General features: G+C 35.8%; 1 protein-coding gene across 4 annotated transcripts; it reads left to right on the top strand.

The window, feature by feature from the left end:
- Positions 1 to 16: 16 nt before the first annotated feature.
- On the top strand, positions 17 to 23,891 carry LOC106156898 (uncharacterized). Of its 4 annotated transcripts, none has more exons than XM_087008845.1 (16): positions 17 to 181; positions 1,442 to 1,999; positions 3,081 to 3,283; positions 5,057 to 5,153; positions 10,617 to 10,672; positions 10,915 to 11,037; positions 11,344 to 11,403; positions 11,664 to 11,830; positions 17,363 to 17,441; positions 17,840 to 17,941; positions 18,151 to 18,261; positions 19,586 to 19,669; positions 20,874 to 20,939; positions 21,749 to 21,830; positions 22,308 to 22,429; positions 22,989 to 23,891. In XM_087008845.1, exons 2-16 carry the CDS (start codon positions 1,453 to 1,455, stop codon positions 23,481 to 23,483), a joined length of 2,394 nt encoding a protein of 797 aa, XP_086864971.1. In that variant the 5' UTR covers positions 17 to 181; positions 1,442 to 1,452; the 3' UTR covers positions 23,484 to 23,891. The 4 variants fall into 4 exon arrangements, with proteins under 4 accessions (XP_086864971.1, XP_013387792.1, XP_086864972.1 ...); XM_013532338.3 differs by lacking the exon at positions 17,840 to 17,941 and adding an exon at positions 17,701 to 17,805; XM_087008844.1 differs by lacking the exon at positions 17,840 to 17,941 and adding an exon at positions 17,701 to 17,805 and having other exon boundaries at positions 150 to 260.

Raw genomic sequence — 23,891 nt, 5'->3', positions numbered from 1 at the left:
ACATTTCAGTGTAATTTTCGTAATCAATATCTTATACTAAAATTAAAACTTGTTTTTTGTCGAACTGTTTTCCGACCAGAAGCATATTTTTCATAATTCATTACTAATTTCTGAAAAATATAAATTTGTTAATCTCGACGCACCTGTTGACCGCCATTCCAGTGGCCATATTGGATTAGCGGTGAGTCCACTTGACACAATTTTTTGGGTTCAAGCTTGCATTGATTTAGTAGTTGCAACTTAAAGGCAAACGTGCTTGCGTAAGTTTAAAAGTAAAATTAATTGCAAGACATAGAAATGTTTGTTTTGCTGAGCGTTTCAGCCAGTTATGCTTTCGTGAAATTGGAAATGCAGACACGTGTAACCAAGCTTTGCGACTTGCAAGGTCGTTGTCCTGTGTCAGATTTTAATATCTTGTCTCAAGACGGCTGTATTTTTGTCAACCAGCAATATCACACACTTTTAAGGTGGTATGACTGAGAGGTCTTTTGGTTTATTGTAACTGGGTGCCACAAAATCTTATCTTGTTTTGTGTGAAACTGGGACATCCTAAACTCGTTGGAAATCACAAAGATTTATTCGTCATTAAAATGATTCATGGTGCCAGCACAGAATATATTCGACCTTGTATGTTGGATTACTGAGTATAAATTACACCAAATGAGGCTTAAAGTCATATAAGATAAGATTTACAGCAATGAAAAGGGATCTTGAACCAGCTTAGACTGTGTTTTGGCTCTGTGTCTGTATAATGAGTTCTAGAAGGAAATGGAGGGGGGGGGGGGGCGTAGTCTTGTTGCTTGACAAAACAATATCAACAATATCTATATTTTGTGTGAATTTGCCATCTACAGTTGTGCCTCCATGTTAGTAATATTTTTGAGCACTTATGATGGAAAGGAACACAGCCTGTTTTAATTACAGTGATATGCTGGAAAGGGACACAGCTTGTTTTAATTACAGTGGTACTAACAGATGATTATTTGTTTGGTTTGTACTATAAGATATCCAAATGACTGGCCTACACATCTCATTCTTACAGACTTCTTTCATTGCTCCCACAGGATTACTAGTACATCTTCCATGTCTGCTCAACATAGTTGTCTTTTTTGTCACTTATTTTGACCAGTTTCAGGAAAGACATCCAGGACAGTAAAAAATGATTACAATTTATTTGAATCCAGGGCCCCGTAACTCGAAAGCATCACGTATTGCAACCGAGCGCTCGTCTCGATTCCATAACTCGCCCATACTCGTCCCATATAATATTGTAGCCTCTATGTGATATCGCTATTTGCAATACACAATGCTTTTGAGTTACGGGGGCCAGGTCTTTTATTGTTTTAAACTTTTTTTCCACATTTCTTTGCTTTATCTTTGCCAAGTGCAAAATCAGTTGGTTTTTTTTTTTTTAATTTTAATATTCATCATTTTATTTCAGGCAGTAACGCCATGTTCAGAGGCCAAGGAATACTGGGAAATGCTCCCAGCGGAGACTCCTATGAATACGGACATAATAACACAGCCCAGACCTTTGACTATGGCCACAAAAGCTCCAGGAATCAGATGGGGCAAGGCATGATGGGACAGGGGATGTCCCAGATGGGGATGTCTGGAATGGGCATGTCCCAGGGGAGGATGGGACAGCAAGGCATGATGGGAGGAGGGCAGGGATTCAATCGCAGAATGCAGCAGGAAGTTGGGAGCAGAATGGGAATGCAAGGTCATGGGGGCGGCGTGGGAATGAGCCGCTTTAACCAAGAGAGTCAACTCAGCCCAGACAACAGCGCTAGGTTTGGTGAAGGTGGAATGGGTCAGTTGGGAGGCGCTAACAGGATGGGGGATGATGTGTCCAGACAGCTGGCGGCAGTGGCCAATTTGATCAAAGGTGCTACCAACAATAGGATGGCTGCAGAGCAAGGAATGCAAGGCCAAGGCATGGGTGGTTTTGGCAACCAGGGTGGAGGCATGGGACGGATAGGAGGCATGGGGCAGAGAGGTAGGTACAAGGGTCTTGGATGAAAATGTTGAGTACAAGGGTCATAGATTAAAATGTTGAAACTCGATATGTAGTGTATTTTAGGATTTAAAATATACTTCTGAAAAAGTGGACGTATAAACTTAAAGTAACTCAAAAGTTAATAATTCTAGCTTCTACCAAGATAACTTGTTCAAACTGGAATCTAATTCGAAAAGATATTGGGCACAATAAAATAAGAAGGATTTTCTACAATCATCTGTACTTGCTCTGGTATATTTGTTAGCCCATTGTAGTGGGAAATGATAAGATGTAATTATTGAAAGCAAAATAAATTTCGATTTATTTTTGGTCATTATTTTCTGTGCTAGCTCATGCTATAAGGTTCCATTAAGTGTAACTTTTTCAAGATCTCATATTTAAAGGGATTATAACTCTTCGTTTCGGCCAAAAAAATGAATTTTCCTGGAGTAAACAATTTTCCCATACTTACCAATGGTTAATGAATCCATTTTTACATTCAAAGTTAGTCCCTGTTTTTTTTCTAAAAAGTTTGGTTTTTTGTTAAAATCTCTTAAGAGATTTTAACAGAGTATAGCCATCAATGGAGGTCACGTGGTCTAAAGACAAGCTCAGATATCAGAAAAAATAGCTATAACTGCAGTTTTTGTGGTAAAACAGAATATATTATATTTCTATGAGTTATTCACAATGTTTTTATTGTGAAATATAGATCTCATACGAAGAGTTATTATCCCTTTAAGGGCAGTGACACAGACTGCTTGTAATGCCAGAAGACCTGCAAGATATTTGTTATTACAGGTCTTCTGGTCTGGCAAGGTTTATATGAAAAAACAAAATTTTACTTGATAAATCACATGTTAACATGGACTAATAGAAATTAAAAGACTTATGTTGGACCAGCACAGAATTGGAATGACCTGACTGTAGATTTCTTGTAGTGCAGATCTTCCGATCTTTCCCTATCTCCATAATATTCTTTGTGTCTGGTGACCAAGGTAGAAAATTCCCCACATTTTTATCAGTGGTCTAAAATGACCCTGAGATTCAGAAGATAGTGATGATGATGTTTCCTCTGTAGGTAACCAGGCCAACAACATTCCGTCTTTGCTAAGTTTGGACCAGACTAGACCTGCCGGCATGGGTGGGGGGATGAGGGGGAACATTGGGGGTGGCGGTAACAGTGGTCTGCTGGGAAATGCCCCCTTGCGACCACCCCCTATGCCAGTGAGAAGTTTGCTGCCTTCCCCGTCAGATCCTAAAAGGCGACGTATGGACACTGGGGTGAGTATTAGTGCGGAATTCAACCAACATTTTATCCTCGAACATGTACTGTTCAATGTTAATAGAAATTTAGCTGTTAATTTTGCATTAAGAGGCCTTATTTTACCAGTATGTTAAGAAATAAGTATGTTCCTGACATTTTTAATACTAAACACATGCATCAGCTCTTGAAGTCAATGGATGTTGATTCTTTAAAATGCTCATACTTCTTTTTTTATCTCACTAAAATATGATATAAATTCAATCTCCAAATTGTTTTTCTTTAATTGTTCACTTCTTTTTTTTACGGAGAATTAATCCCTTGACACCGGTTTCTAAACACCCTTTTTCCTAAGAGGTTGGTATTTACTTGTTAGATAATTGATTTTCCTTAGGAAGTGGGAAATTTCACATCCAGTCATCCAGTTTTGTACCTTTTTCTTGATCGTCTAGAGGTTTATGAAAGACTTACTAGCCACCATGTAAGGTGGAAGATATACAACTTGGATGCCTTGCCCAGTAAATACATTCGTAAATCCCTCTGTAAGCTCATGGGCAATTGAAGAAATACTAGCTTTCACCAACTAAGGGCCGTTTTAGAATTGCCAAATCTGTTTATCCTGCATTCCTTCATTTCGAGAAAAAAATAATCAGCCACTGCCCTTATTTTTCAAATCTTTACCCTGATGTTGTGTGTGCTCTTTTGTATGAATTGCATGCTCTCTTGAATTACAGGTTTTTATATTTTAAACACTTATTATTTTTTACATTTGTCCAAGTCTGATGGTTTTCAATAAGCAGTATTTTTACAACCACCTGGTGTTTATTTTCCTTCTTGATGAAGAAGTTTTCAGGATTTCAGGTTTGTTACCCCCCCCCCCCCTCCCCAAAACAAACCCTGGATTCTTTTCCCCTTCCCAAACCCCTGTAAGACCATTCTGAGCATGCAAAAACAGTGTTGAGGAGATCAGTTACATTATATTAAGATGAGATAATTTTTTGACAAACTTCTTACTGCCTTTAATTTGAACACCAAAGACATAGCCAGTTAAGTGTTTTCAGACTTGCCTAACTCATAATGAAGATGAAACAATTTCTACTTGCTCCAAAGATTCCCTTTGTCTTTTCTCCTTCCCACTCTGCGCCCACCCCCCACCACCCAAAAAGGTGTGTGGGTATGTGTGTGTGTGTTGTGTCTGTGTATGTGAAAGATAGAGAGTATAAAAAGCATTTAAAAACATGATGAAACAAAAGACCATTTTACCATCCCTGCCCCCTAAATATAACAGTAAAATTGCCTTCATGTGCTCTTAGTTTTATATTTGTCAAGAAAAGTGGGACGGATGATATCTTTGTGTCCCCCGTTCCCCTCCCCCCCCACCCCCCACCCCCCACCCCCCCACCCCATCCCAACTGTGGTCTTTACCTTTTTAGGAAAAGATGAGCACAGAAAGTGATATGGACTTGTTTGTTTTAAGTATCAAGTTGCTCTAGTGGACTCCAGATTTGCTGGGAGTGGTATAGTGTGTAATATGTTTTTGCCATCCTCAAAAGAAGTAAAAAAAATCTTCTCTCTTAGACACACCAGTACATTGTATAATAATACTTCAAATGCAATGTTTTTATCTCCTTGATGATTAGGTCATGTGAGCATAAGCTTCCCAGCAATCGTCCTGTTTATTAATTAGCTTCTAATTGAAAACAATGCAGGGTCATTACTTTGCACAGTGCATTGTTTATGTGCTCTATTCTTTGCCTCGATTCTTTATGTCCATTTTATCATCTCCGTCTCAGGGGCAATCTCGCCAGCAATTCCCAGGCTCGCAGACGAGACGCCATGATAGCCAGCACAGGGACTCTTCTGGACAACGTAAATCAAGATGGTCAGAAGGTAAAAAACGGGTGCACAAGAGGTTCTTGTGGCTGTTGCTACTTTTCTATGCTGTCACAGTGCCAGAGACACATACACTAGATATGCACCACACAGGCTCTTTGTAGTCTTCTTCTTATTTGAATTTTTATGTACAGACACAGATGTGTCTGTACATATTGCCATCACCTGCGTCTGTCGTCGCCGTCGCCGATCATGTCGCCGTCGCTGTCGCCGTCGCCGTGCACTTTCAGCGTTAACACCATAAGTGGAAGACAGTTTTACTTTTTGGCTTTATATTTACAGCGCTGACTAATATTCATAAAACGCAGGTCAAGTTCGAAAATCGGCATGATCGGGCCACTATTTTAGTAGTTATGCTGTTTTTTCACTTTTTAGCATATATGCAACACTGTTAACACATTTCAAGGTAAACCGATAGGCCTGTTGTCATGAAACTCACAGGAGTGGTCAATTTTACTAAAATGCAGGTTGAGTTCGTAAATCAGCATAATCGTGCCATTATTTTAGAAGGTATGCTGTTTTTTCACATTTCCTCAGATTCAATTTTTAGGCATGTTAACAGTCTCATTATTAAACTAATAAGATACGTGAAAGTGTTTGTTTGACATTTCCTGCATCTTTACAACATTGTTAGTTGATTTTGTAAAAATGATGGTGAACATGTTATCGTGTATTGTGTAATAAAGTTTCAAAAATGGAAATAAACTCATATCATTGCAATTTGTCAGATTCAATCATTCACTATGTTCAGAATCTCAGAATGGAAGAAATTGGACATTTAACACTGCTCTATTGATACTTTTCTCATCTCATCAATTTTCTTAGTTGATCATATAAAAATGGCAGTAAACTGTTAATTTTATGTTAAAAATTGTTAAAAATGGGGAAAAAAACATTTCAGAACAGTGCTGTCTTGTTTACATTTTGGCATTTTCAAGTTGTGCCTTTGAAGTTCCATGGGCCTGAAGACCTTTGCTAGTCACATTTTCTGAATATCCATGATACTAATATTTTATTATTAAAAATTGATGGTCATTATGCTGTTAAACATTATGTAATATTGCATCAAAATTTGAAAAAAACCTATTTTGGGCACTGCTCCCATGATTACCTTTTAAGAAAAACCATGTCACTTACTGTTCTCAAACTTACAGGAAAGAAACATGGGACTAAAATACAGCTTCAGTAGGCAATGCAATATGCCAGATAAACAGTTTTTTTGTGAAAATTTAATTTTTCACATATTGGCATTTTCAAGGTGTGACTTTGAAGTTCCACAGGCTTGAAGACCCAGGCTAGTCACATTTTCTGAAAATCCATGATACATATATTTTGTTATTAAAAATTGATTGTCATTGTGCTGTTAACCATTATGTAATACTGCATCAGAATAGAAGAAAACACAATTTTGGGTGCTGCAGCCATGATGACCATTATGGGAAAACCATGTTACTTATGATTGCCAAACTTTCAAAAAAGAAATACAGGACTAAAATGCAGCCTGAGTTGGAAAAGCAGTCTAATTGACTTCTTTTTCTGGAAGTTTTACATGGGCCTGAAGCTTACATTGGTATTACCTGTTGAGCATAATTAAAATTTGATGTTGAATTTGCAGTTTAACATAATGTACTTTTGCATCAGAATTGACAGTAGCCTATTTTGTTATTTCCTGCTTTTTGTCTGTACATTTGACAGCTTTGCTGCCTTGTTTTTTCTTAACACTTAAAACTTGTTGCTTACCGATTGGCATAACCCATTTGTTATATAGACTGCCGCTTTTACATTGCAAGCCTTGTGCTCCTGTTCTCTGTGTTATTGGTTAGACAGGTAAACTATGAATAGTCCGGTGGCTTAAGGAAAAAATCGTGACACGGCGGATAAAAGCACTAAATTTTGCATGTGGGTACCTTTTGACATACTAAATCAAATTAGAGCCGTAGCCCACGGAAAAAAATTACCGTTTGGCAAAAAATCCAAAATGGCCGCCAATTTATGGAATTCTATAGAAATGTGTACATACCTATGTTGATTTTTATCAAATAAATTATTTTCTCAGAGTTTTCCACACCCTTATTACCCATTTTATTCATATATGTCAGATAGCAAACAAGTTCCCTTGGACTTTTTGAAAAAATCCAAGATGGCTGTCATATGCCATAGAAACAGCCATAGGAATACTAGTGCACAACTAATACCAGCTATAGACAGATACGTTGTCCACTATCAAATTAAGTCTGTTTCTCAGATTTTTGTCACCCACATAATATGTTTGTGGTGAGTAACTGCGAAGTGTTCTTGGGCATTTCGGAAAATCCAAGATGGCTGCCATGTGCCACAGGAATTCTAGTATACGGGGGATTCAACTAATGGCAACTGGAAAGATTAATTTTCCACTATCAAATTAAGTTTGTTTCTGGGTGTTTTCCACATCCTTTCCACCCACACAATATGTATGTGGTGAGTAACTAACTTGTATTCCTGGGCATTTTGAGAAAATCCAAGATGGCCGCCATATGTCATAGGAACACTTCTAGTGTTACAAAGGGTTGGAACTAATGCCAGCTAATTCACTATCAAATTCAGTTTATTTTTTTAGTGTTTTACACATAATTATTACACTGTGATACATATCTAGCAGGTAATAAATGTGCATATTTGATCATTTTGAGAAAATCCAAGATGGCCGTCATTGGCCATAGGAATACTACTGGAATTACAACTGCACATCCATGGCTTTTCATCTACTACCAGGGTGAAATTGTGTTTGCTTATCAAGTTTTGCCCATCCTTAATAGTCCTATGATATGTATCTGGTGGGTAAATAGTGTACAACCTTGGATATTCTGAGAAAATCCAAGATAGCTACAATTTGACATAGGAATACAAATGGGTGGGTTTCAATTGCTGCTAGAGAGGCATATGGTTTATTGCAGTTAACTTTACATCATTTTAAAATGTTTTTCATATCCTATTTATCCTTATGAAAGACTTCGTGTGTGTAGAAAGTGTATGTATCCTTGGGTATTATTTGGAGAAAACCCAAAATAGCTGCCAGTTGTCATAGGAATATATCATTCAAATGAAAATAGGTGTCAATTAATGGAACAGTTCAGGCATTGATTTCAACATGAAATAAAGCTGTTTGATGTTCAAACATGTTGACATCCTTATTAATCTTACTCTATATAAATCTGGTGTGTAGCAAGTGTGCATCTTGCGCATTTGAGAAAATTCAAGATTGCTGCAATTCACAATAGGAATAGTACATTCAACTACCGCCAGAGAGACATTGGGTTCAATGTAAAATTAATTTTGTTTCTCGGTATTTCCCACATTCTTTTTGGACTTTTAGATATCTATCTGGTGGGTAACGTGTATACCCTTAAGTATTTTGACAAAATATCATGATTACCCTCATTTGCCTTAGAAGTGCCTATAAAATCTAATGCACCAGTTTTCCTATGGGGAAAAGAAGGCCATCTTGGATTTCCCCAAAATGATAAAATATGGACATTAATTACCTAACAGATATGTATCATGGGATAATAATAATAAAAAAACAGAATAACAACTGAAATCAGCTTCATTTTATATGTAAGCCTATCTCCCGCAGGTATTAACTGAACCCCACCTTCTATGGCTAATGGCAGCCATTTTGTTTTGTTTTCTTTTCAAAAAGGATACACATAACATTCTCATCATATATATATATCTTATGTGAATTAAAAAGATGTGGAAAATACTCAGAAACAAACCAAATTTATCAATTAATATTATATCTCCATGGCAGAAGAAGCCCTATGTGTACACTAGTATTCCTTTGATATGGCGGCCATCTTGGATTTTACTCGAAATGCCTGAGAATAAAGGTTAGTTACTCACCACAAATATATTATTTGTGTAATAAAAAACAATTAGATAGTGGGCAATGCATCTTCCTAGTTGACATTAGTTAGTTGAAAACCTGTGTACAAGATCTAGTATTCCTATGCCATATGGCGGCCATCTTGGATTTTTCAAAAAGTCCAAGGACACTACTTTGTTACCTGACACATATGCATAATATGGGTAATAAGGATGTGGAAAACATTGAGAAAATACTTAATTTGATAAAAATCAACATAGGTTTGTATATATTTCTACAGAATTTCACAAATTGGCGGCCATTTTGGATTTTTTGGCCAAACGGTAAATTTTTTCCGTGGGCTACAGCTCTAATTTGATTTAGTATGTCAAAAGGTACCCACATGCAAAATTTGGTGCTTTTATCCGCCGTGTCACGATTTGGCCATTTTTTTGCCCTAAGCAACCGGACTAGAAGAGCCAAAAGGGAATACATACACACACCTACTTGTATTTTCTTCAGTTGTAATTGTTTCTGGCATCTCTCTCTGTCCGATGACCCGATTGTACTTAATTTATCTTCAGCAATGTATTTTTTTTCCCCATTTTTGGAACACCCTGCCCGAAAAAGTACTTATGCATCTTCTTACGTTAAGTGAATGGTTATTACATGTTTATCCATGTTTTTCTGTAGATACACCTCCTAGAAAGGAACAAATCAGAAAGCATAAAATATTTGACAATTGCTCTTCTTATCTGGCCTGTGACTAGCTAGCAACAAGCTTTGACAAGTTGTTCTTGTTTTATTGGTCCAGTGTATTACATCTTCTAATATTTTTTTAAAGCTGGTCCAATTTTAATCAGAAGATGGTGAACAGAGTCGGACATTACACTGGTAACGTGCTTCAAACGCTTTTTGTACTTGCATACTACTTCCCCTTAGATATTTCATAACTTTTGAAGATTTTTCTGATGGTCACAATAAAATTGCCTTTGGGATGATCATAAAAAAGCATTTTGTGATATTCTACCATCTGTACAAGTCAAGCTTCTACATTTTCTAGTTCTGGGATGTTAGTTGGAACTGGGTATGTTGTCCTTCCCAACTACCTGAATGTTTTATTTTAGGCTCCCTCTATAATTTTGTAGTGTTTAGATTTTTATGATTGTATAAACTACACCTTTGCCTTTTATTTCGAAATGTTACTTTTAAGAATCAGCACTGAGTTAGACTATAGTTCAAAGCTTGTGCTGAGCTTATGTTTATTTCAGGGGATATACCAAATGTTTTCTTTTTTTTCTCTGATAGCCTCTCTCTTTCTACTCTCAAACCAATTTCTCGAATTTCTCTTCTTTTCTTGCAATTCTTGTCCTCTTCCTCAGTTTCCTGATGCATTGATAGCATTGTCAACAAGGTGTGTCTGAACCTCTTGACTACACAAGTCCTTTCATCACACCTTTACGGTATTTTCTTCTTTTCTCTCTTTTTTTTTTTTTTTAAGTATTATTTATTTGGAACATTTCAGGTTGCAGGAGTGCATCAATGAGGGCAACACATGATTCAGTGCAAACTTTTAACAAAGATGTTATACTGATATAAATTTTGAACTCTTTTAGGGAAATCGGCCAAGGAATCTGCGGATGTGTACGACCCAGCTGAACCAACTGAAGATGTAAGTGTATAATTTTACTTTGACGCCTTCTTGAAAAAAATTTTTTTTCAACCATCTTGTCACCTGTTGGATTTGTTTGTGTCACATTTTATCTGAAATAAAACAGGGGTCATTACTTAGAGTTCAGCCTCAAAAGTGAGAAGTAAATGTGAACAAGTAACCCGATATGAATTTTTTTAATTTGACTGCCACCATTGCAGTTCTCCCAGTATATTCAGTGCTGTTTTGTTTGTGTTTTATAGGAGGACCAACCCCGTGCTGGAGATAAGAGACGTCATAGCGGTCAGTTGAGTAAGAGAGAGGTCAGTGCAGCAGGAGATCTCAAAGTGACCATCCCTAACAGAGAGGCAGCCAAGGACAGTAAGGTGAGTTGATTAGAGGCACCAAGTTTTTTTTTTTTTTTTTTTTTTTTTTTTTTTCCTTTGCCAAAGAGGTAATATTTTGCCTTTGTTTCTCTATTAGGTAACAGAATAAACTCAAAAAGTTATATAACATTGGAAAGAAAATTAACAGCAGCATTCTTACTATATATTTCTTGGCAAAAAAAAAAAATAAAAAAATTTGTATTCGTAGAAGTATTTTAGTTGTAGCATTGAAAATTACAGGGGAGGGAGTATATGTTGAAGTTCTTGTAGAATTTACTTAATTTTTGTTGATGTTCTGTGTTTCAGTCAGAGGGGCAGGGAAAGTTTCATTGCCATGTGTGCGGAGTGCCATGCCAGAACCAGGAGGTAATATGTGCCAGGACTTGTATTAACAGCCCAGGCCTGTAAATTACCAGTGTATAGTGGTCAATTTTATCACAGTTCTGTTAAAGGAAGAAATGTTAAGACGTGTGCATATGTATTTATTTCCATATAACTCTCTTGAGTAATTTAAGGGTTTTGATTCCGAACCTGATGGAACATACTGAGACTTGTGAGCACTCATTTACTGTCTTTTAAAGCTGTTAAATGGAAAATTAACAAACCTTTTGATTTAATTATTCCAGAAATTTACCAAACACATGCAAAGCCAGCAACACAAGGCTCGTCTGGCCGATGTAGTGAACATGTCACAGCATGTTAACATGACCAAACAGCAGCAGCAGCAGCAACCATGGCCAAACAACATGGCGCGTGCTCAAGCGGAACAAAAACTGCGACAGATTGAACAAGAGTGAGTGAAAAAAATGACAGAACACGTCTTTTTATGTACAGACACAGATGTGTCTGTACATATAGCCATCATCTGCGTCTGTCGTCGCCGTCGTCGCCGTGCACTTTTACCGATAACATGATAAGTGGAAAACCATTTTACCTTTTGACTTGAAACTTGCAGAACTGATGAATATTCATAATACGCAGGTCAAGTTCGAAAATCAGCATGATCGGGTCACTTTTAGGGAATTTATGCTGTTTTTTTCACTTTTTTCAGCATATATGCAGCACCGATAACACGATAAGTGGAAAACCTTTTACCTTTTGACTTGAAACTTACAGAACTGATGAATATTCATAATACGCAGGTCAAGTTCGAAAATCAGCATGATCGGGTCACTTTTAGGGAATTTATGCTGTTTTTTCACTTTTTTCAGCATATATGCAGCACCGATAACACGATAAGTGGAAAACCATTTTACCTTTTGACTTGAAACTTACAGAACTGATGAATATTCATAATACGCAGGTCGAGTTCGAAAATCAGCATGATTGGGTCACTTTTAGGGAATTTATGCTGTTTTTTCACTTTTTTCAGCATATATGCAGCACCGATAACACGATAAGTAGAAAACCATTTTACCTTTTGACTTGAAACTTACAGAACTGATGAATATTCATAATACGCAGGTCAAGTTCGAAAATCAGCATGATTGGGCCATTTTTAGGGAATTTATGCTGTTTATTCACTATTTTCAATATAAATGCAACACTGATAGCACAATATAAGAAAAACGGATTGGCCAATTGTAATTATACTCACAGGAGTGGTCAATCTTACTAAAACGCAGGATGAGTTCGAAAATCAGCATAATCGGGCCATTATTTTAGAAGTTATACTGTTTTTTCACATGTCTTCAGATTCAATTATTAGGCATGTTAACAGTCTCATTATTTAACTAATAAGATGCCTAAAAGTGTTTGTTTGATATTTCCTGCATCTTTACAACATTGTTAGTTGATTATGTAAAAAACATGGTAAACTTGTTATCATGTATTGTGTAATAAAGTGTCAAAAATGGAAATAAACTCATATCATTGCAGTTTGTCAGATTCAATCATCCACTATGTTCAGAATCTCAGAATGGAGGAAATTGGACATTTAACACTGTTCTATTGATAGTTTTCCCATCTCATCAATTTTCTTAGTTGGTCATATAAAAATGGCAGTAAAATGTTTATTTTGTTTTATGTTAAAAAAGTGTTAAAAATGGAAATAAACCCATTTCAGAACAGTGCTGTCTTGTTTACATTTTGGCATTTTCAAGGTGTGACTTTGAAGTTCCATGGGCCTGAAGACCTTTGCTAGTCACATTTTCTGAATATCTGTGATACAAATATTTTATAATTAAAAATTGATGGTCATTAAGTTGTTAAACATTATGTAATATTGCATCAAAATTTGAAGAAACCCCTATTTTGGGCACTGCTTCCATGATGACCATTTAAGGAAAATCATGTCACTTACTGTTCTCAAACTTACAGGAAAGAAACCTGGGACTAAAATACAGCTTCAGTAGGCAATGCAGTCTGTTTGGTATTTTTTTTTTCTTATTTTTATGTACAGACACAGATGTGTCTGTACATATAGCCATCATCTGCGTCTGTCGTCGCCGTCGTCGCCGTCGCCGTGCACTTTTACCGATAACACGATAAGTGGAACACCATTTTGCCTTTTGATTTGAAACTTACAGAACTGATGAATATTCATAATACGCAGGTCGAGTTCGAAAATCAGCATGATCGGGTCACTTTTAGGGAATTTATGCTGTTTTTTCACTTTTTCAGCATATATGCAGCACCGATAACACAATAAGTGGAAAACCATTTTACCTTTTGGCTTGAAACTTACAGAACTGATGAAAATTCTTAATACGCAGGTCAAGTTCGAAAATCAGCATGATTGGGCCATTTTTAGGGAATTTATGCTGTTTTTTCACTTTTTCAGCATATATGCAGCACCGATAACACAATAAGTGGAAAACCATTTTACCTTTTGGCTTGAAACTTACAGAACTGATGAATATTCATAATACGCAGGCCAAGTTCGAAAATCAGCATGATCGGGTCACTTATAGGGAATTTATGCTGTTTTTTTTCACTTTTTTCAGTATATATGCAACACTGATAACACAATATAAGAAAAACAGATTGGCCAATTGTCATTATACTCACAGGAGGGGCCAATCTTACTAAAACGCAGGTTGAGTTTGAAAATCAGCATAATCAGTCCATTATTTTAGAAGTTATGCTGTTTTTTCACATTTCCTCACATTCAATTCTTAGGCATGTTAACAGTCTCATTATTGAACTAATAAGATACGTAAAAGTGTTTGTTTGACATTTCCTGCATCTTTACAACATTGTTAGTTGATTTTGTAAAAATGATGGTAAACTTGTTATCATGTATTGTGTAATAAAGTGTCAAAAATGGAAATAAACTCATATCATTGCAGTTTGTCAGATGCATTCATCCACTATGTTCAGAATCTCAGAATGGAGGAAGTTGGACATTTAACACTGTTCTATTGATACTTTTCCCATCTCATCAATTTTCTTCATTGGTCATAAAAAAAATGGCAGTAAACTGTTTATTTTGTTTTATGTTAAAAAAGTGTTAAAAATGGAAATAAACCCATTTCAGAACAGTGCTGTCTTGTTTACATTTTGGCATTTTCAATATGTGACTTTGAAGTTCCATGGGCCTGAAGACTTTTGCTAGTTACATTTTCTGAATAACCATGATACTAATATTTTATAATTACAAATTGATGGTCATTATGCTGTAAAACGTTATGTAATATTGCATCAAAATTTGAAGAAACCCCTATTTTGGGCACTGCTCTCATGATGACCATTTAAGGAAAATCATGTCACTTACTGTTCTCAAACTTACAGGAAAGAAACATGGGACTAAAATACAGCTTCAGTAGGCAATGCAGTCTGTTTGGTAAATTTTTCTGGCAATTAAACAGTTTTTTGTGAAAATTTAATTTTTCACATATTGGCATTTCCAAGGTGTGACTTAGGACCTCCACGGGCTTGAAGACCCATGCTAGTCACATTTTCTGAAAATCCATGACACTTATATTTTATTTTTAAAAATCGATGGTCAGTATGCTTTTAAGCATTATGTAATGTTGCATCAAAATAGAAGAAAACACAATTTTTGGTGCTGCTGCCTTGATGACCATTATGGGAAAACCGTGTTACTTATGACTGTCAAACTTTCAAAAAAGAAACACAGGACTAAAATGCAGCCTGAGTTAGAAAAGCAGTCAAATTGGCTTCTTTTTCTGGAAGTTATACATTTTAGTGTAATATTCATTATCTTTTTGGCATATTCATTGTGGGACTCGGAGCTCCCATGGACATGAAGCCAAATGGTAATCATATTTTCTACATGTCCATCCTATTTATAGTCAATAAACAAAAATTGGTGATAATTATTCTCTAATTTATTATGTAATGTTACATCAAAATTGACAACAATCTTTTTGCACTGCTACTGCAAACATTATGAAAAGAAAACTGTGCTACTTATTATAATTTTAAACTTACAAGTACGATTTTTAGGATTGGCCTTCAGCTCATGAGAAAACCAGCTCTATTGGATTATCATGTTTATTGTATTTATGCATTTTTTGTGAAATTTTCATTTTTCTCATTCTGGCACTTTCTAAGTATAAACTTGATCTCTGATGGGCCTGGAGCTTTATGCTTTTACCTTCGTCTGTGTTACCTGTTGTGCATAAGTTGATGTTGACTGTGCAGTTAAACATAATGTATTATTGCATCAGGATTGGTAGTCTCCTATTTTGGGCATTATGGTTTTGTGCTTTTCTTAAGGTGCGACTTATGGGCCTGAAGACCTTGAGTGGGTCAGTCTGTAAATTACCCTTGGGTATCACTAGATTAATTTCAGAGTTATAAAGTCATTTGCTTTAATAGGCCATTAAATGAGATTACGTAAAGCACACTTGTTGATATTTCCCTGTAAACTCCCAAAGGTAAAGCTCTCTGCTAGATTAATAATAAGGAAGCAGTGATAATTATGCAGGTAAATTTTGTTTAATATTGAAAATAAGTATATCAAACTGAGAGATTAAAAGTTTGAATAGCATCTTCATTGGAATTATATTTACCTCAAGCTCTGCCAAGGGGGTTATATTTTCACCCCTGTTTGTCTGTCATCCACATAACACAAAAAGTTATGGACCGATTTTGCAGAAATTTTCAGGAACTGTCGGAAGTGGGCCAAAGAGGACAATGATTAATTTTTGGTGGTGGTCCGGATCAATAATCAATCAATTATCAATAATAATCAACAATTGCTGCCTTGGCAGAGGTCTGCACTCTCAAAGTGCTTTTCTAGTTTTGTTGTTTTCCTTTATAATTTTTTCTCAAACACTTGCATTTGTGACTTTTAACTCTCATCTGCCTGGGGCTCTGCACATTTTCTGTATTTCTACATAAGCAGTTGTATTGTCTTTTATGTCTTTAAACATTATGTAATATTATTTTATGCACTGTCATCATTTTTCAAATATTGAGACTTTCATAATGTGAATTTGAACTCTCATGGTCCTGAAACTGTAATCTTATTGAAGGGGTGGATTGAGACCATCTTCTGGGTCTTCCGGAAGACAGTCAGGTTATTAAGTTTATATTGACTGGTATCTATTTTTTTCTGTTGGAAGACATAGATACTTTGTAATACTGTCAGAAAATATCTCTGGGTCTGCTCCTGTTATTGACCATGTTACCTGTTGTGCAAGATTAAAATTCAGTGTTGACTGACAGTGCTATTATAAGCATTATTTATTATTGCATGAAAATTGACAAAATGACCTTTTTTGCATCTTTATTTTCTGTTTTTTGTCTGTACATTTGACAGCTTTGCTGCCTTGTTTTTTTTGGCAGTTAAACAGTTTTTTGTGAAAATTTAATTTTTCACATATTGGCATTTACAAGGTGTGACTTTAAAGTTCCATGATCCTGAAGACTTTTGCTTGTCACATTTTCTGAATGTCCATGTTACTAATATTTTATTAATAACATTTGATTGTCATCATGCTGTTCAACATTATGTAATGTTGCATCAAAATTTGAAGAAACACCTATTTTGGGCACTGCTCCTATGATGACCATTTAAGGGAAATCATGTCACTTACTGTTCTCAAACTTACAGGAAAGAAACATGGGTCTAACATACAGCTTCAATAGGCAATGCAGTCTGTTTGGTAAATTTTTCTGGCAATTTAACAGTTTTTTGTGAAAATTTATTTTCTGTTTTTTTGTCTGTACATTTGACAGCTTTGCTGCCTTGTTAGTTGTTAAATGTTTATCAATCAAAGTTCAAAATCTGTTACTTTTGAATACTGGGGTTAATATAATATAGAATTTATAGCATCACTGTGTATGAAGTATTTTGTTCTGTTTATTTTAATGTTGTATTCAACTATTGTATTATGTTTTTTTTCTATTGCAGTGACTCAGACTTTTGTAATATCTGTAGCCACAAATTTTCTGGCAGCAAACTGGGTCACATGCGAAGTGCAGAGCACAAGGTAATCCAAGTGGTTTTACTTGATATATATATATATATATATATATATATATATATATATATATATATATATACCAGGCATGTATCAATTGAATGATCATACCAGAATAAGTTTCAATATTTTTTCTGTGGAATGTTTTTAAACGATAAGCTGTTTTTGTCCACATGAAACGTTTCACTGGTGGGGGCTGGTCCATATTTTGACCATTTATGGTTGTTAGATGGAGGCTGTGTTACATGATGTGGATGTTTTGTTTCAGAGGAAGTCCCGTCTCACCAACAAGGGCTGTATCCTGTGCAAAGTGGAATCCTTTGATACGTACCCAGAATATGTGAAACATTTAGACTCGGGTGGCCACAAGAAGGTATTGAATCTCTCCTCAATTTGTATAATTTCAGATGAACAAATATCGGCAAAGAGCACACTGTGTGGCTTGCGATAGGAGGTTCAAATCGCCTAAGAGTTTTGTCCGTCATTGTAGTTCTATTGAACATCAGCAGGTGTGTCTCTGTAAAGTTTTTAATTGTTGTGGCCAAACACTTTAAGTATTGCGTTGACGCTGACTCTCAATTAATTTGGGCCAGAGAAGAATGGCATTGTGACGTTGTAAAATGATATCAAGTTATATATTTTCAAGATGGGTATAAAAGGCAATTTTAGCAGGGATGCTTGTTTACATACAATAAGTGGATATTTTTTATTTTTGCAGAAAAAGGCAGATCTTCAGAAAGAACTGGCAGCCAAAAAAGAGAAGGAGAAAGAAGATGGTAATGATGATGGGGGCTTTTTAACAGTTGATGCCACTGGAATCTTTGCTGATGTGAGTTAGGTTGGCGAACATGATAATGTTATTGAGCACTTCTTTGTGATAGTTTGTAAAATTGAAAGTTAGGTGGGAATCTTCTAGCTTCGAAAATGGTGCATTTTAGGGTTTCAGCATACTTAACCCCATAGGATCCGGTTAATGCTGACCCATAAAGTTCTGCTGTGCCCAATTAATTTTGTGAGCTAGCCTTGAAAAGCCGGGTCACCTCAGTAAATTGGCCATAATTTATTTGTTTGCCTTTATTACCCATACAAAGTATACATTTTTAAAAAGCCAATATTTCAATCTAAATGAAAATATAACTACATTTAAATTCAACATGCAGTATCAAGAGTTATGACCGGTTAAAAACAACACTTTCATTTGGTAATGGGCGAAATAAAACAAAGTTGATTTATCTTATGCACAATAATTTTTTATTTCTTCATACATTTGCCTGAAAATTCACAGAGATGATGCCAATTATAGTAACTTTCAATCCAGAAAATTTCAGCAAGTTACCTCCATTAATTTCCAAGTTATGCTCGTTTTGCTATCAGGTATACTTGAGCCAGCTTTTCAGCTCACCTGAACATCGTGGCTGAATAGAAGTCAAATTTTAACACCATCTATGACAAAAACATCTACAAAACTTATATCATAAATAAATGAATATCATCGCCACTGTCTATATCACTGTCACTCGAAAACACCTTGTCAGTGTCAGAGTTTCTAATCATTTCAATAACAGTATCCATTCGCAGGCCCGTTCCGTAGTGAGAAGTCGCCATTTTGATTTTACTTTCTCCAGCTAAGTCTAGAAAACCGCCGATTTCTCGCTCATTAATATTTCTATCGTCCTTTATATCATAAATAAATGAATATCATCGTCACTGTCTATGTCACTGTCACACGAAAACTTCTCATCAAAGTCCGGGTTTTCAATCATTTCAATAACAGTATCCCTTCGCAGGTCCCTACCGTAGCGAGGAGCCGCCATCTTGAGTTTACTTTCTCCAACTAAGTCTTGAAAATCACCGTTTTCTTGCTCAAATATATTTCTATCGCCTTTAAAAATGGTGGCAATGAGAGACAAGAAACATACCTGGATGTGAAACTATATATCATTTCATGACTCACGATACAAAATAGTACAGAAGCCGATCTTTCCAAGATACGCACATATGCGGTTCTGGGCTTTTGGGGTAAGCGATAATTGAACCGCACATATGCGGTGACGGGCTCTATGGGGTTAAAACATTTATGAAAAATTCTGTTATTCATGATAATTTTTTTTCCTATGTCAAGTTTTTTCATTTAAAAAGAAATTTTTATGTAGGCAAAAGAAGAAGCAGATGGTGCTAAAAGTCCTGAGGTCCCTGAAACCAAACCTGTAGATCCCAAACCTATAAAAACAGACAAGGTATACTTCTTGTGATTTTCAGTATGGGTTACTTTCTTAGATGTGATTGTGGTTGCATGTAAATGTTTAAAGCAGGTCTTACTGATTTAGAGGGTTACAAAGCAAAGAAATGATTTTCCCTGAAACTTTGCCTATTTTTTCATAAATTCCACCTCAGGGCATGCCTAAAATAAATCAGTTTAGAAAATACATTTCGAGATCAATTTAAGTTTTAAAAAAAACAGCTTTTTTAAATATCTTGCCATACTTGTGCTACAAATAGTATTCATCCTGCAATCTCTGATTGGCTAGACAACTGCTCGGGACATCCTTATTTTGGATATGAAAGATACTTATTGGGGGCTTGTTTTTGTATTAATTGTGTTTTAAATCATATTTTCCATTCATAGCACCATGTAACATATTCTTGCACATTTTGGTAAGACCTGCTTTAAATGAAATGGTTGTTTTGTTAATTTCTTTATTTCTGTGGAAAATTGGTCATTTTCAGTGACAATTGGGACCCATTTCACAAAATAGCTTCAGCCTGAAATCAGGACTTTTCTTTTGGATTAAAATTTGCTCCCTCTTTTTTACACGATGGATCAGTAATAGTCCTATAAAATACTGCACTTGTTTTATAACAGAAAAAATATGGGTATATAAACACATACACAGTGTGTTTATCTTTACCTGAAGTAAACCGAATGTTTGGACTGAAATTTTATGTGAAATAAGACGGGAATGGAGGTGGAGTTTGTATGAAATTGAATCTTGTTGAAGTGATGGATGCTATTGCTACTCTGCTTTTTCCTGGCTTGTATAGATGATACTAGCCCCCACCAGTGAAATGTTTCTGTTATAGTTCATTGAAAATGACTTTTTTCCTTCAACTGACATTTTTTTTTACATAAATCTCAACTGTTGCTGTGATTTGATTACATCACTTTCTATGGGCTTACACTAGAATCTTATTTATTCTTACTGTATAAGTGAAAAAATTGTCAGTTCCTGTGAATTTTTCAAAATTCCTTTTATACAAACACATGTTACACAATATGCTATGTTACACAATATGCTATGTTACACATTGACAACAAATAGGAATAAATAGACATGCTAGGGTGAGCCCACAAGTACTTTATTTTGGGAAACAATTGCAGTGATTTTAATACTTCACCATAGCTAGTGGTTGGTGTGTCTAATAAGATGTCCTGGATTTCAGTTGGCTAAAGTAGACTCACCTAAGCAGGAAGTAGATCAAACACCTGGCGTAGAAGCTGCTGAGGAGGTAATGGGTCCGTTTCTATGCTTTCTGTGTGTGTGTTGTGTGTAGTGGTGTGTCTCCTGGGTGAAAGAATTAAATAATCACCGAATTGATAGATAGGGATGTCCTAGAAAGATATTTTGCTGACCATCATAACATGGACCTGTCAATTTATTCCAAACTATTTGCTTGTGAATGAAAATAATTAAATATCTTTGTTGTGGAAATGTGTTGGGTAGTAAATAATAAATTGAGAATTTTGTTTATAAGTGTTGATCTAAAGGTACATCAATCTTAAAGGGATAATAACTCTTCGTTTCGGCCAAAAAATGAATTTTCCTGGAGTAAACAACAATTTTCCCATGCTTACCAATGGTTAATGAATCCATTTTTACATTCAAAGTTAGTCCCTCGTTTTTTTCTAAAAAGTTTGGTTTTTTGTAAGCCATCAGTGGAGGTCACATGGTCTAAAGACAAGCTCAGATATCAGAATAATAGCTATAACTGCCGTTTTTATGGTAAAATAGAATATGTTATATTTAGTTATATAATCACAATTCATTGTTATTCACAATGTTTTTATTGTGAAATATAGATCTCATACGAAGAGTTATTATCCCTTTAAGGTAAAGTTCCATGTCTAACCAAAGTATTCATTTTGCTGATGGACAAAAACTCTGTCCAGAGCTTCACCTGGGCAAATTAAAACATTCTTGGGATACACTTTTTTTCTGTCACAGGAATGCATGCATACATGCACAGGTACATTTAAACATGCATGTCATCAGTGTAATAACTCTTGTTTAATTTTTATGATGTGTGACCCATTTCAGACCCCAGTGACAGAAGCCACTGTATTGAGTTCTCCGTTGGGAGAGGTAGAGATTCCAGCTTATGATCCAGAAGTACCTTTTGGTAGGTATTACACCACTAAACAAGAGAGTTTATTTTCAATTTTTTGGCTCTGTTTCACAGCTTTTTTGTTCAGTCTTGTAGGTACATATTTTTCACCATTTTGAATTTTTTATAAGAAAAATGGTTAAATGTTGGGAATTTGGTTAATAATGTTTGTTATTTTTTAAACTCAAACTTAACATTTTGTTGCTCTGAAAAAATAGTGTTCATACTCAAAGATGTCTGATGAAAAAAAAAAGTTAATGCAAAATATTTCTTTTTCCAAAAGGTTTGTTTTTTTTTTATCATAAAAGGGTGAGCAGTATCTGTGTTTTTACCACTATTTATCATACGCAAATTTATTATTATTATTATCATTGTATATTGATTTTATTTATTATCTTTTGGGAAGAGGATGTTTTTTAATTTAAACTTAATTCAATATTTTGAATATTGGCATAAAGACGTTGTAAAATGGTATATGGTCTTTTCTTGTAGGCCAAGAGTATGTTATTCCTGTCTCTGGGTTCTTCTGCAAACTGTGCCATAAGTTCTACAATAATGAAGCTATTGCCAAGTGGAACCACTGCCAGTCCAAACAACACTATGAAAAGTTTCATGTAAGTTTCTGGGCTTCTTTGAGGGCCAATCAGGCAGTCCATTAAGTTTTTTCCACTCTACCAAGCACATTTAAAATATATATATATTCGGATTGGAAATACAAAGTCTGTTATGCCACAGCAGTGTGCAAGACAAAAATACTTAAGCTTGATGTATTTGGCATGCGCACAAATGTGAGTTGCACCTTGATCATTCTGGGTCCTTTGTCTTTTGATATCTCGATAGTGTGAGCCTGATACACAACGTCATTGTGATGTATGTTACATTTTTTGTGCCTTGCACAAATTATTGCTGTTTTTTGTACATATTTATGATTTGATTAGCCTGGAATTTGTGTGTCATTCAAAAAGAAAAAAAATTTAATTGACAAAAAAAAAAAAATTCAGTTAATTCAGTTGCAGCTATCTGTATTTCTCTTGAATTGATGCAGGGAAGATTTCCAATAATTCGTGAATTTATATTTTTCAAGAAAAGATAACTTTTTCAGTATTTTCATGTGCAGGCGTATATTTTGACACAGTTTTTCATTTCTCTAACTCAATTATTTGATTTCTGCAGAAGTCCATGCGGGATAAGTTAGCCAAAAAAGGGGTCAAGGTCAAGAGCGTCACTCCCTCCAAGGTCACAGAGGCCACATCATTGCAAGACACAGCATCCCAGCAGCAGCCAAGGAAGCACCTGCACGGCTCACAGGGACAGGATGACACCAACAGCAAGTCCAACAACAGTGAGATGTCGCTTCAAATCCTCAACGTCTCCTCCGTCACCAAAGAATTCCACGAGCACAACGACGATAACTGCCTGGATTCAACTGCTGACAGTGACACTCAGGAGGAAGATGGCCATGCGGACAGCGTGGAGGCAGAAGGTCAGGCAGAAGGTCAAGGTCAGACAGAGAGTCCAAGGCCGGATGACCAAAAGTCTGAGGGAGATGAGGCTGTGGCTTCTCTCCACGAAGAAGTGGATGAGGTAGTAGTGGAGAGCCCTACCAAGCGGGGCCGTGGACGAGGGACCAACAGAGGGAAACGTGGTGGTCGAAAAGGGAAAAAGTAGTACAATTTTATACTGGGCTTGCCTTGGCAAATACAGATGACCGATTATCTTTTTCTCAGAACACCTTTCGAAAAAGATAAGATTTCATTGGATTGTAAGTTTTTTCACTACATTTTTTACATTAAGTATATTGTGGACATTTGAAGCATAGTGACAAGAAATGGACCCATGTGAAAAAAGTGGAAAAGAAATTTACTCCATGTATGATGCCATTAACATTGTGGTTGTGTTTCCTGTTGTATGAAATACAGATGACTAGATCAGTTACCTAGGGCACCAGGTCTATAGCTTGGACATTGGCTAGATTTAGTTCAGCGTGTGGCTTTATCATTTCGTTCCTACATATTTGAGCTGATAGATTAAAAGATTCATTGTATGTTCAAAGAAATAAAGAGGTTATTTAAATAA

The sequence above is a fragment of the Lingula anatina genome, chromosome 3 (genome assembly GCF_051362555.1).
Source record: "Lingula anatina isolate TDL-2025a chromosome 3, LinAna3.0, whole genome shotgun sequence".
In the NCBI taxonomy this organism is placed as follows: Eukaryota; Metazoa; Brachiopoda; class Lingulata; order Lingulida; family Lingulidae; genus Lingula; species Lingula anatina.
The sequence above is the reverse complement of the archived record's forward strand: the minus strand, read 5'-3'. Positions and strand labels throughout refer to the sequence as shown.